At 30.0% G+C, this 14,856-nt stretch overlaps 1 protein-coding gene across 1 annotated transcript in view; it reads right to left on the reverse strand.

The window, feature by feature from the left end:
- The window catches only part of LOC142329383 (pyruvate dehydrogenase phosphatase regulatory subunit, mitochondrial), a 35,357-nt gene that overhangs the window by 13,100 nt on the left and 7,401 nt on the right, over positions 1-14,856 (reverse strand). The window contains exons 4-7 of the mRNA XM_075373944.1: positions 12,413-12,649; positions 7,813-7,923; positions 5,409-5,578; positions 1,717-1,909 (exon numbers count right to left, since the gene is read on the reverse strand). Of these exons, the coding sequence (XP_075230059.1) occupies positions 1,717-1,909; positions 5,409-5,578; positions 7,813-7,923; positions 12,413-12,649 (711 nt within the window). The remainder of the gene's footprint in view (positions 1-1,716; positions 1,910-5,408; positions 5,579-7,812; positions 7,924-12,412; positions 12,650-14,856) is intronic.

The following is a 14,856-nucleotide window of genomic DNA, read 5'->3' on the forward strand; positions in this document are numbered from 1 at the left end:
TTTTGTAATAAAAAATAAGGTAAGTGTAATTTCATTTACTTTGAATGAACAGAAAAATGATATTTTTAAATTATTGTTAAAAAAAATTATTTTCACATCTTTTCAATATGCATGACAGTAATACCATTATATAGAAAAATGTAAGTAGTACAGTATAAGCAATACGGAAAATAGAAGGAATTAAATTTTTAACATACAAGGGCTATTTGAAAATTAGCTTCCAGTCCTCTGTATTGCATGAAGGAGTGGGTGTAGCGATTCTTTCTTTGCATAGTTTTGTATAGCCTGGTTCAATGCAGTTCTAACAGTATTATTGGAAATATTGCTTGCTTGTTTGTCCTGTAAAACTATCATTCAAAATGGCTGCTGTCACAGAAAATCCTGCTGACTGAAGTGTATGCTGTCATCTGTTTCTTTCATGCAAAAACTTATCAGCTGCTGAAATTCATTGTGAACTTTGTGCAGTATATGAAGAAAATATCAGTGATCAGTATGAAAGACAATGGTGCTGCATGTTTTGGGAAGGTCGAACAAACTTTCATGACAATGAAAAAAGAAGCGGTTGACCCTCAATTGTCACAAATAAACTTGTTGGAAGTGTCCATGTAAAAATTTGAGAAAATCATTGGTTCAAGATAACAGGATTATCCAAATTTTTTCCTCACATAACATGAAAAGTGCAGTATAAGATCGTAAGTGTGGAAGCATAACTGTCGTTTACGACAGGTTACGCTTTCACAAATTTTGTACTTGCTAAGTGCTTAAGCTCCTTTCTTCACTAACCTTCCTTCACTGTTACTGTAACAAGAAAATGTTCCTTTAACAGGTGATGAGACATGGGTTAGATTTGCTAATGTGGAAACAAAAGCTCAATCAATTCAGTGGGGGCACACTACATCTCCTTGAAAACCCATAAAGCCCTGTCAAACACTTTCTTCAATTCAAAAAAACTGATAGGACTGGTTTTTGGAACCACAAAGGTGTGATCTTGGTTGATTTTACAACACTGAAATTTACTGCAATGTTGAAGAAATTGAGAAGAACCACACAAAACAAATGACACGGCATGCTGAGTTCAAGTAACGTTTTTCTTCATGACAACACTCATCCACAAATTGCACTCTTGTCAAATTAACAGTTTCAAATGGAAATTATTTGAAATTATTTATACAGTCCTGATTTGATGAGGATGAAGTTTTATAGTATGAAAAAACAAAAATTATGCTTCCTTTTTGCCTTCAAATAACAGAAATAATCAAGGCGATTAGTGTAACAAATAATCTAATCACATGTATTTCTGCCAAATTATTGAATAAAATGTTGAATGGTTTTAATAATATCGAAGCTGTTTTACAGCAGCAACAGTAGCAATTATGTTACTGGATACAAAGGTAAATAAAATTTAAAAGAAATTAAAAATCTTTACCTCACATTTTCCCTTGTTTGATTTCTTTTGCAATTTTTTTAACTTTATTGCTGTTATCTAAAAAGGAAACAATCAGTTTTTTCATAAAATTTTACATGAAAATTATGTTATCACATTACCAAACTTTGATTCAAGATGGTGGATACAAATTTAAAATTTTTCAGGAAACATTTTTGTAACACTGCAAGTACTGTGCCAGCATAAAATCTTCCCAGAAAACATATGTGAAAAGTTAAAAACCAATTTAAGCACTTTTATGAGTTAAATTTGTTAATATATTTTTAAATTACCTGGTACTTCACGAACTCTATCTCTAAGAAATTTTCGATTATTATGTAATCCTAAAAACCTACTGATGTCAATCTCATACATATCATATGATGAATAGCCATTAACAATTTGTTCAGCTGTAGCACGTCCTACTCCTCCAGCAGCTGATATACCAACTGTTTTCATACCAGCAGCGACATAATAATTTTGAATCTGAAAAAGAAAAACAAATTATCAGAAAGGAAAACAAATTTTTATACAAGAAAAGAGCTAAAAATTAATTAGAATAACAAAAAATTCTGATTTTGATGAAACTTGAAACCCCTTTAAAAATATAATCCTTTTTTCATACAAAGAGAAGAATTGAATATTTTTTATATCAAGAAAATGTAACTTTTCCAAAGACAACTCTGTATTAAGATTTTGTTATAATACCTTTACAATAAAAAATTACTAAGATAACATTTTTCTTATGTGCATACTTTCCCACATCAAGCAAAACTGTCTTCTTCATTGAATATTTATTATACATAAGGTACCAGTACCAATCATAAATGCCTTAAAATGTATTCAAAATTTCAACATTTGTTGGTAAACATTTGATAAAATGTTAATAAAAAAAGATTATTAAATATTTAAAAGTTTGTAATACAATCAAAGAGAAATAAGAAATATTAAATTAAAAACCTAGTATTTCAGACATCTTATATCAGTTAAATTCATTAGTTATAAAGAGCAAAAGGTTTTGTTTGTACTTGTAGGTTTTGAGCTCTACAGGTTTTAATCCTCAGCAAGGTATTTTGTAGAACTAAATAGTATAACCTACTTAACTAATGCTACATGACGTTATCACAATATACAGTGAAATGTTGGCAACATCATATAGTTCAAAATATCGATAATGTGACTTGTATCATCATGTACATATTTTGATTGTAGAGAAAGTTTTTGAAATTTTGTTATACTTCATGAATTAATTCTTAAAGATAATTTTTATGATAATAAACCAAACATTACAATAAAGTTACTCTTTACCCCAAATGTTTTCATCATATTAGGATCTAAGGAAATGAAACTTAGCAACTGAAAAAAAATGTTAAAGAACTTTAACATTCAGCATAATTAAGCAAAGGGAAGACTACGTAGTACCATGTGAATGAAGTTAAAGTGAAAATTCATACAGGGAATGCTAGTTGTTTGAGATAAAAGGATTTGCAATATGGAGTATGAAAAAAGTAAAGAAAAGAGAAGACATTGGTAGTAACCATAAAATAAAAGGAATAAAGTTGAAAAATAAATTTTTAAGACAAAGTTTTAAGGAAGAAAAAATTTTAAATATTTAAAAAGTGGGCTTTGATTGGCAGAGAGAAAGAGAGAGAAAGTGTAACACAAGATATAATTCACATCAATTCTGATATCTGGTACAATGTACAGGTTATGAAAGGAAAGGATGAAAAGAAAAACTACAAGATGTTACAGCAAAGAGATTTATTTATCAATTTAATTTTATTTATTTATAATAATATATTTATTATTTATACAAGATTATATGGCTCAGATGATTATTGATAGTGCAAAATGGATGAAAAAACGAGTTTGTGCCAAATTTTGTTTAAACTAGGAAATCAGCTTCAGAGACTTAAGAACTCTTATAAACAGCTTTCAAATAGTCAGTCTTCTTCAACAGCCCATCAAATGACCTTTTTCTGGACAACAGATTCAAAGATGTTCACAAATCAGTTGAAGATCAACCCCAGTCTGGCTGGCCTTCCACTTCAAAATCCAACAAAAATATGAAAGTTCATGATTTAGTGCACTCTGACTGTAAATTTACAATAGGAAGATGGCCGATGAACTGATTTTAAGATTCTACATGGTGTTCAGTCAATCTTAAGTGAAGATTTGAACATGTATCAAGTATCTGCAAAATTTATTCTGAAATAGTGTTCCAAGAATTGATTAAATGGGCTGAAACTGACCAAAATCTGTTAAATAGGGTAATTACCCAAAATAAGTATGACCCAAAAACAAAGGCACAATCATCGCAGTGAAAGGGTGTAAGTTCTCCATGACTTAAAAATGTGCAACAAAGTTGCTCAAATGTGAAGATAATTTGGTGGTTTTCTTTGATTCTGTGGTTATTGTGCATTATGATGCTCCTAAGGGGCAGGCAGTCAATCATGAATACTCTAAAAGTGTCCTTCAATGTTTGCACCAAAAAGTGTGGAATAAAAGACCTACACTATGGCAAGACAAGAACTTTGTTCTCCATCATGACAACGCACTGGTTATTCTCATTTGCGGAATTTTTGGCCAAATTTCTGTGCTTCTGCAATCCCTTATTCTCCTGATTTAGCCCTTCTGACTTCTACCCGTTTTGTAAATTGAGTCCTAAATTTCACTGAAAGGGAACCTATTTGAGTCAATTGATGATATCCAAGCAAATATGGAGTGGGTTTCTTTCTAAGAAAGAAAATTTCTATGAATTCTTCCAAAAGTGGAAACACCACTGGAGTCTGTGTGTTCAACAAGGGGCTACTTTGAAGGAGATCAATCACAGTAGCTTTAAGTACTGTCATTTTGAATTACATAATGGGTTGGATAGGTAGAGAGAGTGTCCTTCCTAGAGGCTAAAAGTGGATACAGGAGACATCAAGTTAAGCTGAATTTGTAGGTACTACTGCTGGAGGTATTATCTAGGAACTACCTGTGATATCTGGGAGAGCGGTGAGATGGAGATATGATGTCCTAATACATAAATGGCATTAATGTTGTTGCTTGATCAAGCAGACTACGAGTCAAAGCAATTTTTCACTGATCACTGTCTTTATCTTTTTAGAGGAAGGTGGCTAAGCAGCAGAAATTCGGGTTCCAGATTAACCTGTAAGGCTGGTTTGTGTGTGCCCTTGCGTAGATAGGGGTGGGTGCAAATAATGATGCCTGAATCCATTAGTAATCTGACCATGTGACCAAGAAACATACCAGATAGATGGGAGTACCTTCATGTATAAGAAGACTGGAAATCCATTAGTAATCTGACCATGTGACCAAGAAACATACCAGATAGATGGGAGTACCTTTATGTATAGGAAGACTGGGAGAAGCAGGTGATGTCTATTAAGAAATTTTTCCTACATACAAAAAAAATTTTACTACATCCAAAAAAAAAAAAGGTAGGAAGGGCCAGCCTTACACGGTTTGGGCGTGTTAAAAATTGAGGAAAGAGACTAAAAGAATAGGTGGATATATAAAGGAAGGAGGATATTATATGAAAAATAGAGAGGATTATTAGGAAACATTTATGGAGGGGTAGAACAAATTGAATTCAATGATCCACAATCTAACATAGGTCTTCTTTAGGTTTGTTTTTTGAAATGAAATTAATAAACAAACTAGTATGATGGGTGAAACTAAAACATATTGCTTTCTAAAAAACTTTTTCATGTAGTTATATCAATAGTTTATTCAAAATTGTATCAAATTTAGTCACATAAAAATATACAGCAACTTTATTTTCAAGTGGGAATTGGAATCAATATGGTTATAACTGTCAATTATCTAAGAAAAGTGCAAAATATTTCAAGAAAGATATTGTTCCTTTCAAAAATGTGTTATACCAAATATAAATGAATAGACATAATGTCAAAATAAAAGCATATTTATAGTGAAGACTTTATTAAAACTCTTAAAAAGTTAAAACTCTTCTAATTACCTCAGGTGCTTCTCCAAGAATCCATTTACAATCAGGAGAAAATGCTTCAGGGCCATTAGTTAATTTATTGAGGATAGCATCACCTAAACTAGGAACTCGTAATAACAACTGTTCTAATAATACGTGAAAATGATCCCAATCTTCAGGTAATACTCTTTCAACAGGTGTCCCTTAAAATAAAACACATTAATAACAAAATTCTCCCTTTGACTTGCTTAAAAACATTATAATCACACAATAATAATAAAATATATATTAATCAGTATAATTTAATTATTGTTCATTAATTCATGATTTTTTAACTGATTACAAAAATGCACATATATTTTTTATATTGTAGACAAAAACTGGAGAATTCAATACAATATTGACTCACATTTAATAAATAAAATCATTAGTGGAGACAAGACCTGAGTTATAGTCATGATTCTGAGACAAAGAAGTCATCTTAATGCAAACATCACAATTTCCCCGACCAAAGAAATTATATAACAATCTCAACACATTCTAAAAGTCATTTTGACTATTTTCTTTAATCAGGGTGTAATTTACTTTGAGTATGCTCCTGAAGATCAAACTGTCAACAAGGTGTACTACCTGACCATTTTCCATTGCCTTAAAGATGCTGATAGATGCGATGAGCATCCTGCAGAAAAAGGATAGCCGATTGATCCATCATGACAACGTTCTAGCCCATGGATGGCGGCGACTCATTTAAACTTCAATAGCAAATCACTACATTTTATAGGTTCAGCAGTATTTTTTAACCCCGTACATGGTCCATGTGATTTCTGGAACTTTCCAAAACTCAAAACTCTGCAGGATAATAGATCAAAACAAACATGATAGTGCCTGTTGAACATTCTGAAAATGGAACACAAAATAGTGTTTTCAAAGTGGAAGAACTGCTATGAAAACTAAGAGGAGCCTACTTTAAGAGAACTAGCTTTTTAAACATTCAGGTAAGCTGCTACTTCTACTGGTCCAAAGGTTGATACCTATTGGTCAGTCTAGGCATAAGTGACATAAATTGTCATTTCTCTCCTTCAAAAAAAAAAACATGCAAATGGAAAAAATCTGCTGTATACAATTTATTGCAGATTTACATCTTTGAAATTCAAATTTTTTTATATTAATTGATATCGCTGCAGAATCGGTAAAACACAAAATTCAGTAATAAATAAAATTTTTCTATCTATTATGAATACTCATTATGACACTTTCACTGTTACGAATTCAAACAATAATAAATAACAAATAAAATTTTCAAAGTATAATAGTCATTTATAAAAATGACTATCTAAAAAGAATAATCCTAATTATTTTTAAAAGAAAATTAAAATTAAATTAGCCAGAAAGCCTGCTAAATAAAATAACCTTTTCATCTTTAACATATATAAAATAAAAAAGTGTAAAAGATAATTGGGGAAATGATTTTTTACTTTAATTTTAAAAAATACTGCCAGTCATAAACAAAAAAAGTTTCCCGTGAGCATTCATAAAATTTGAAATATGAAATATTTTATAGACTATCACAAAAAAATAAAATACCAAGTAAAAGGAACTGAAGTGACAAAAAGAAAAAAATTATACATATACATATGGTGTATAACAAAGTTCTTCTGGGACTTTTCCTAAAATGTTTAGTTTGCAAGTTAGATTTCGTTCAGATGTCAGCTACCTCACTGAAATGAGGTCATACTGAAATTTTTTTCATAATTAAGGAGCAGAATTCGTGTTTTTATGTAGTTTTTAACCTGAAAAATCAACATTATCTGCAGTAGTTTTTGAGAAATCTGCAGTGAAAACCAAAAAAATGGAGTAAAAACCGTGTTTTTATGTAACAATTTAATTTTTAACAAAATGGTGTAAGGTAAGTTGAATAAAAGAAAGAACATTAATACATTATTGCACATTGTTGATCAGCTGTTTTTATTCTCAACTTTCAAATAATTAATTGTATTTCTGTCATTAATAAAAAGATTATTATCAAAATATTATATATTTATTTGTTTTTGTATAATTTTATTGTTTTTTTAATTTCCAGTGATATATATATATATATATAAATAAAATATATAAATATACATAAAACTGCAACAGACAACAGCACATGTTCAAATTAATATGCAATTTTTATTATTTTAGTATTTTTATTATGCAAAAATGGAATTATTTCAATCATAAATGAGAATGCAGGATGCCATGAAAGCACTCTCATGAGAAATTATGTCTTATCCCAATATTCTGTATTAGAAAAACTGGGACAGAGAGTGTAAAGTAATAAATTAATGTACCCCTTTATGTTGTGAGACAATGCGTTATGTATACCATTTTAACTCTGCAGAGAAAATGAGTATTAGACAATTTTTTATAAATTGAATTAATTAACTGGTTAACTTACTTGGAATACTACCATCCTCGTAAGCAGGCTTAGCAACTGGTTCAAAACCTCCAGCTAAAAGACATCCTTCATGTTCTCTAAAATATATATGACCATCTTGATCTCTAACAACTGAAATAATAAAAATAAATTTTCAGTCAAATAGAGTATACAGTACACTTCACTTAAAATGATTTTCATGGTCTCATGCAAATTAATGTCCGTAAATGCAGAAAATCTTCTTAGCTGAGACGTAGCTAAGACAATTTTAACATAACGCATCTTAGAAGAAGTGTTATTGAGGGTGGTAGAGTGTTAATGTTTTAACATACAGCATTATGAGAGAAAATATTAATGACAGTAATTATAAATACATGCAAGGCTAAGTAAGTATATGTACAATGAAAATAAGTAAGTGCGTACAATGAAAATTAAAGCTTGTGTTTGAGAAGGTCGAGACTGCATTACTACCAAACCTGAAAACATAATCATTGTACATTTATTTATGAATGTTTAATTCATTACCATTTTTCATGTTTTGTTAGTTACAATTCATTATTATGTAATTAGTATTAATAATTCAATAAATAAGGTTTGCAAAAAAAAAAAATTTAATTTTTATATGTATCTTTAAACCAAAAAACATCTTAACTAGTGCTTGAATGTATATTGTATCAGTAATTACTCTAAGTTAGATGTGTAATTATTACTGTACAGTTCTTTTTTATACAATAATTACAATTTTCAAATTTTTTTTTTTACAATTGATTATGTTATTATTATTACTAACACTTATTGAAATTTGCATTGTATGTCCAGCTCCTGTACAAGTTCACCATCTTCTATGCCTTCATCGAAACAGTCACTTTCACTACTACTGTCTACATATATGATAAATTTATCCATCATTTTGTCAATTAGCGGCTTTCTATGCTCATTTTCAGGTTTTTTTACATGTTAGCAATATGGTTTCCAATCATCCTTATTCACTTCATTCAATTTTTTCTTAGCTAGTATTTTTAATATATACATTAAAAATGTTATTACTGCAAATAAAATTTTTCAGAGCCAACCATACTATCTTGATCAAATTTAAATCAGGATGGTAAGGTGGAAGTCGCAGAACCTAATGCCAGTGTTTTTCAACTGTTCATCAAAATGGTACTTTATTTTTGAATTTCTATATGATTTACATGATTTTTAAATAAAGTAATGAGACTAGTTTTTTTTGGCAGCCAAAGTGGCAACACTGTAAAATTACTAGTAAACATATGGTTATATGAACAGCTGATTTATATTAGGTATTAATATATTTAGTCTAGTGTTGCTCCGTGAGATGTAAACAAACTTTATGTGAAACGAGTTTTTGTTGAGCGTTACAAAAATGAGTGATACTAATTATGAGCAATGTTGTGCAATCAAGTTTTGTGTTGAACTTTGTGAGAATGCTACTGAAACTTTTTCAAAATTGAGAAGGGAATATAGAGATGACGCTTTGTCACGAGCCCAAGTTTTTAGGTGGTTTAAAGCATTTTCAGATGGCTGGGAATCAGTTGCAGACAATCCATTAATGTTAACAGACAAAGACCATTAACGTCAAAAGTGACAATGTTGAGCGAATCAGATGTTTTATGGTTTTTGTCTACAAGACAGACTGTAAATCAATAAGTTACTGAGAAATTTTTGTAAAACTATGGAAAAGAGTTGCCCGTGTAAGTTCAGCCATCAAAGACAACTGGATGCATCATGACAATGCACCTTGTCACACTGCACTCTCAATTAATGAGTTTTTGGCAAAGAAAAATATTCCTGTAGTTCCTCAACCACCTTATTCATCTGACTTTAGTCCCTGAGACTTTTTCCTGTTCCTGACTTTAAAAAAAACCTCAAAGGACACCATTTTGGAACAGTACAAACATATAAAAAATGTAATCAACCATCTGAGGGATATTCCGGTTTCTGAGTTCCAACACTGCTATGAAGAGTGGGAAAACCGTTTGAAGCATTGTGTGACTTCCCAAGGGAACTATTTCAAAGGTGATACAGTCCATGTATAATTAATTGGATTGTAAATAAAATGTTTTTCTGAACCAGTCTCACTACTTTATTTACAGACCTCGTATTTATGCCATACAATTGCGGTTTTAAAATTGCTTTATTAAAAGTAATATTGTTCTTTTCTAGCCAATTAATCATGCCACATTTCCTATCACTTGAAGTGAATTGTGGTATAGCACATTTTCGATAACAACCACTGACTAGAGGGTAACAACCACTGACTAAAGATGACCTAGGTAAAGCGTCTCAGGGCTTGAAAAGGAGGGGGTGGTGTGGCGACTGGTAACGTCACAAGGTGGGTGTCATACACATTCTGTCTTATTGGTGTGAGGACTTAGTAAAAATCATGTATTAAGCAGAAAATCGTAAGTGAAGTTTAAATATATTAGAGAGTATTACGTGAAGCAGATGAAGATCATATTGTGAGCGTATTAAGTGAAGTGTATATAGTTATAAAATATGACTATGGAAAATCTGAAAGATTGATTATAATTCATTTATGTATTTGTTGTTTGCTAAAATATATGTTGTGAATATGTTGTTTGCTATAATCTCAAGAAGCCTGCATTCATACTCCCCCAAATGGTAGCTGCTATTCTTCATACATTTATGGACTTTGCATAAATGGTTTATGCCTTTACAGTCTTTCCTCCATCCTGACTAATGTTACCCAATATTTCCAAACTGCTTCTCACTGGTTACATATTAATATTACACATTTTATTTCATCTTTTAATTGCCATTTTAGTTATAGTTATTTAGCCTAAAATTTCAAAATTTTTGTTTTCAATTGCCTTTTAAAATAAACTGTTACAACCCTTCCCTTTCCATTTAGAGTCTGAGCTTTCCCCTGGGTGCTTGGGCTGTGGTAGTTTCATACAAAAAAATAAATGGATTGTTCTGAAAAGTTATTTAAGGGTTGCCATGTTTTGCTTAACATTCTCTATATGTAAAACATGGGGGATACAGTCAAAATGTCTCCTTCACCATCATGAGTTAGGAATATGCTCGTGGTGTCTCTGAAAACAGTGTTAATGATATTGGTAATACAGAAAAATTATTTTTGGCACTGGCTTCCCATGATCAATTAAAATCAACAACTGTGTTTTGTAATTTTCATTTTACTAATTAAATTTCTTAACTTCAATGGAAAATGAGTAAGGTCTACTGTTTGAAAAGCTACCAGTATTAATGTTACAATGGTAGTGTAATAAGATGTAATGTGGAATGAATATAATGCTATGATGCTACTTCATAAATAACTTTCATATTTATAATTATGAAATACTAGATGGATTATAAATGAATAATTTTTTTATATATGTTTGGTAGAATCCAGTGATTTGACTATCCACTTGATCTGGCGACACCTCGATCCACTTGATCCGGCCTGGAGGACCATAAAAAGTATGCTAGATCCGTTGCGATTTGGAGGACCATAAAATCTTTGTGGTAGGTTTTAGAGCGAGTATGAACTGTAGATGCATAGGCGATGAATTGAAACAATGCCTTATTGCTTATTGAATTGTTATTTAATTGCTTGTCGTCTTGATATTTTGATAACATATAATTGAACATTTAACATATAACGTAACACATATAATTAAACTTAATAACTAATAAGTATACTAATAAAATAAGTGTTCATCCGAACATGAACGTTAGTATGCGTGTCCATTCGGACTGAATGTACAAACGATCGCTGTGGGCCCATTCTGGTACTGAATGAATACAGGTCGCTACATCATAATGACCACTCCTTGCAGTATTATGACGTAGGACATCCTATGACCATAGCTTGCCAGAGAGCCCTAGGCCTCACTAGGTAGTAGCACCCGACGGCAAAAGTGGAATGTAACAATGTTATTATAATCATATTATTAGTATTACTATTCTATATTACTGATTATGGTACAAAATTCCTATGTTTCCATTTCCATATGTACCTGTAATCCATTTTTTCAAAACCAAACCCATCATAAATATATATAGAGTATAGTATAAATTAATTTATTAAGTATGAAAGATGTGACAATGGTAAATACTAAAGAGATATTAAAATACAATAGAGAGGAAATACTGAAAGGCAGAAATAAAGAGAGGTGGTTAGATAAGATGTGGGGAAATCAATAAAAATACAGAAGGAATGTCAGTTGAAGAACAATGGGCATCGGACAGAAATGTACATCAACATTACCAGTCTGATTTAATTTCAATATAATGCAGATAAAAGAAAAACCTAACAAAAACAATTTTAATTAAACACATCTAAAAAAAAATATTGCAATAAAATTTAAAAAAAAAATTCAAAACTGCTGACTCCGTGGCAGAGTGGTAATGTCTCAGCCTTTCATCTGGAAGTCCTGGGTTCAAATACTGGTCAGGCATGGCATTTTTCATACACTACTAAATTCCATTTTCATATTCATTCACATGTACAAGCTTCTCTGTAAGTTTTTGTGGTGAATTAATTTATAAGCAAAATAAAAAATGAATTATATATAAATAATTTATTTTTTATTTTACTTTTTATTATTACATTTATTATATATACATCATTTACCAGGTGTCATAGGATCAAGTCCAGGTATAGGTTTGGTATGTAAATAATAATGTTCAACTGCATGTAGAGGCACTTTAACAAATGGTTCACTTAGCTGCCCAATATTTCTTGCCCAAAATCCTCCACAGTTGACGAAAACCTGACATTGGACAGTACCTAATGATGTATCAACTCCTACCACTTTACCAGATTCATTTAAGACATGTTTTACTCCGCAAAACTCATATACGCGAACTCCTATAACAACAAATGATTTAAATAAAAATTAAAGAAAACAATGAAAATTTGACCAACTAAAATTACATTATATATTAAAATCATATAAAAATTTCAATTTTAATTTTATTACATTAACCTGATCAACAAGATTTTTATTTTATGTAGGGTAGCTTGTGTACTATACTGTGGCTGTTGTAGCTTTCTGAAAGCTGCTGGTTAGATTCAAGCTAGAAATACAAAAATATAGTCAATACAGATTGTAATGTGCTTAAAGAGAATGATGACTTGGTTATATTAACAAATACCTTGTTATAACAACCAATATCTGGTCAAATCAAATATAATTCAGTGAAAATCTTTGATTACTATACTTGGGATTATTGAATGGTAACATTTTTGTTATTCTGATGTAAATTCTTTTTTGTTTACGTTCAATGAAAGAAACTTTTGCTACAAGTGTAAACTAAAAAAAAAATATACTTTTAGACTATTAACAGAGTGAAATTTAAGGAAATTAAAAAAAAAATTGTACTAGCAGTTAATGGTATACTCGTAAAATATACAATTAAAACTAATGATATAAAAAATAATTATTCGCGTATTTTTTTAATCAGATTCCAGTAGTATAAATATTTTATAAATTTACAGTTTTTGATTTTTTATAGAATCATGTAATATAATACCTTTTGATATACAATAAGCTATTTAGAAAGTCCATCGCCTAGTAACATAACTGCTGGTTTTATTATTTGTAAAATATTTGCTTTGGACTTTAATGGTCATTAAACTAATTGACAGATTTAAACAAATATGTTTCTTAAATCAGTTTTCTTTAGCTTCCTCTAAATCCTGATATGTAAATACCCACATTGTTTTTGTGTTATTATTCTTTTAAAACTGTATTAATAATAAAGTCTCTATTTTTGTTTCATTATATACTTGCACACTGTGTTTATAAACAGTAAAGAATAATAATCTTCTTTGTATGTTTTTTCTTTTGCTAATTTTATGAAATAGTGGTAAAAATATTATTTTAAATAGAAAAAAATTAATTCTAACAAAATGCATAAAATGCTAACTGAAATAAAAACAGGATATGAAAACAGAAACCTATGATATAAAATTACCTGAATAAGAATAAAAATTAGCAGAACACAATAAACTATACTCTATAAAATAAGGTGACAAACACAACAATTTTTATAGGCTACCGTAATGTAAAATCAGAAACAAAATACTGGATGAAAAAATATTACCATTATTATTAGCAAGGTAATATCCAAGTATAGTGAGTCGTTCAGTTTCTTAGTGCCATCAATTACATCTAACAACAACTGATTTAATTGAATGAATTATGTTTAAGATAGTAAAGGAAATCTCCTTTATTACTCTCCTTTACTAATGTAAATCTACAGCAGTCCCTGTATAATTATGTTTTTGTTGAGATAGTTCAGTTTGCCCACTACTTACTGTAAAAAAAATCTTGTTTTAAGAGACACCACTGTATATCATTTTAAAGAATGCAACTTTTCCATTAACATTTAATAGTATATTTACTCTCCAGGGGATATTGTAACAATAGAAAATATGTATTTTACATTTAATCAATTTAACACCAAATTTATTTCAAAAGTACTCTATCTCAAAATACAGATTGTAAAGTTTTAAGTAAAGCAATTTTAAATAAAGTAATCTCTAGCATATCCCATCACATCTCAGTTGATGCAGGTTTACAGAATACTAGGGGAATCTGCCCTCTTGATGAATAAATACACTATAATAAGGATGATAAATATAGTCAAGTGGGAGGTTGCATTAACTTCACCTCACCTTCACTGACCCACCCCACCACTTGACGGATTTCACTACTGTTGTGTTCAAAGTAATTCTCTAAATGATTTGTAATTTTACTTCAATCTTTAGACTTGAATAATATATTCCGCTCATAATATTTAATACATTGTTGCATGATCGCGGCTCGATCAGAATATTGAGAGATTGACAGTTGAAGATGTTTATATAATTACAATTTATTGATTTAAAAACATAAATAAACAAAACAAATCAATAATAATAATAATGACAATAGTAATAAAAAATGACAATGATGAAACAAATAATAAAAATTTGATGTGGACAACACATGACTTCCTTGTACACCTATTAAATTACATTTATTTTAAATGAAAAGTACATAAAATTTTATTTCATTAAAAACTTCTGAT

The sequence above is a fragment of the Lycorma delicatula genome, chromosome 8 (assembly GCF_047948215.1).
Source record: "Lycorma delicatula isolate Av1 chromosome 8, ASM4794821v1, whole genome shotgun sequence".
Classification (NCBI taxonomy): Eukaryota; Metazoa; Arthropoda; class Insecta; order Hemiptera; family Fulgoridae; genus Lycorma; species Lycorma delicatula.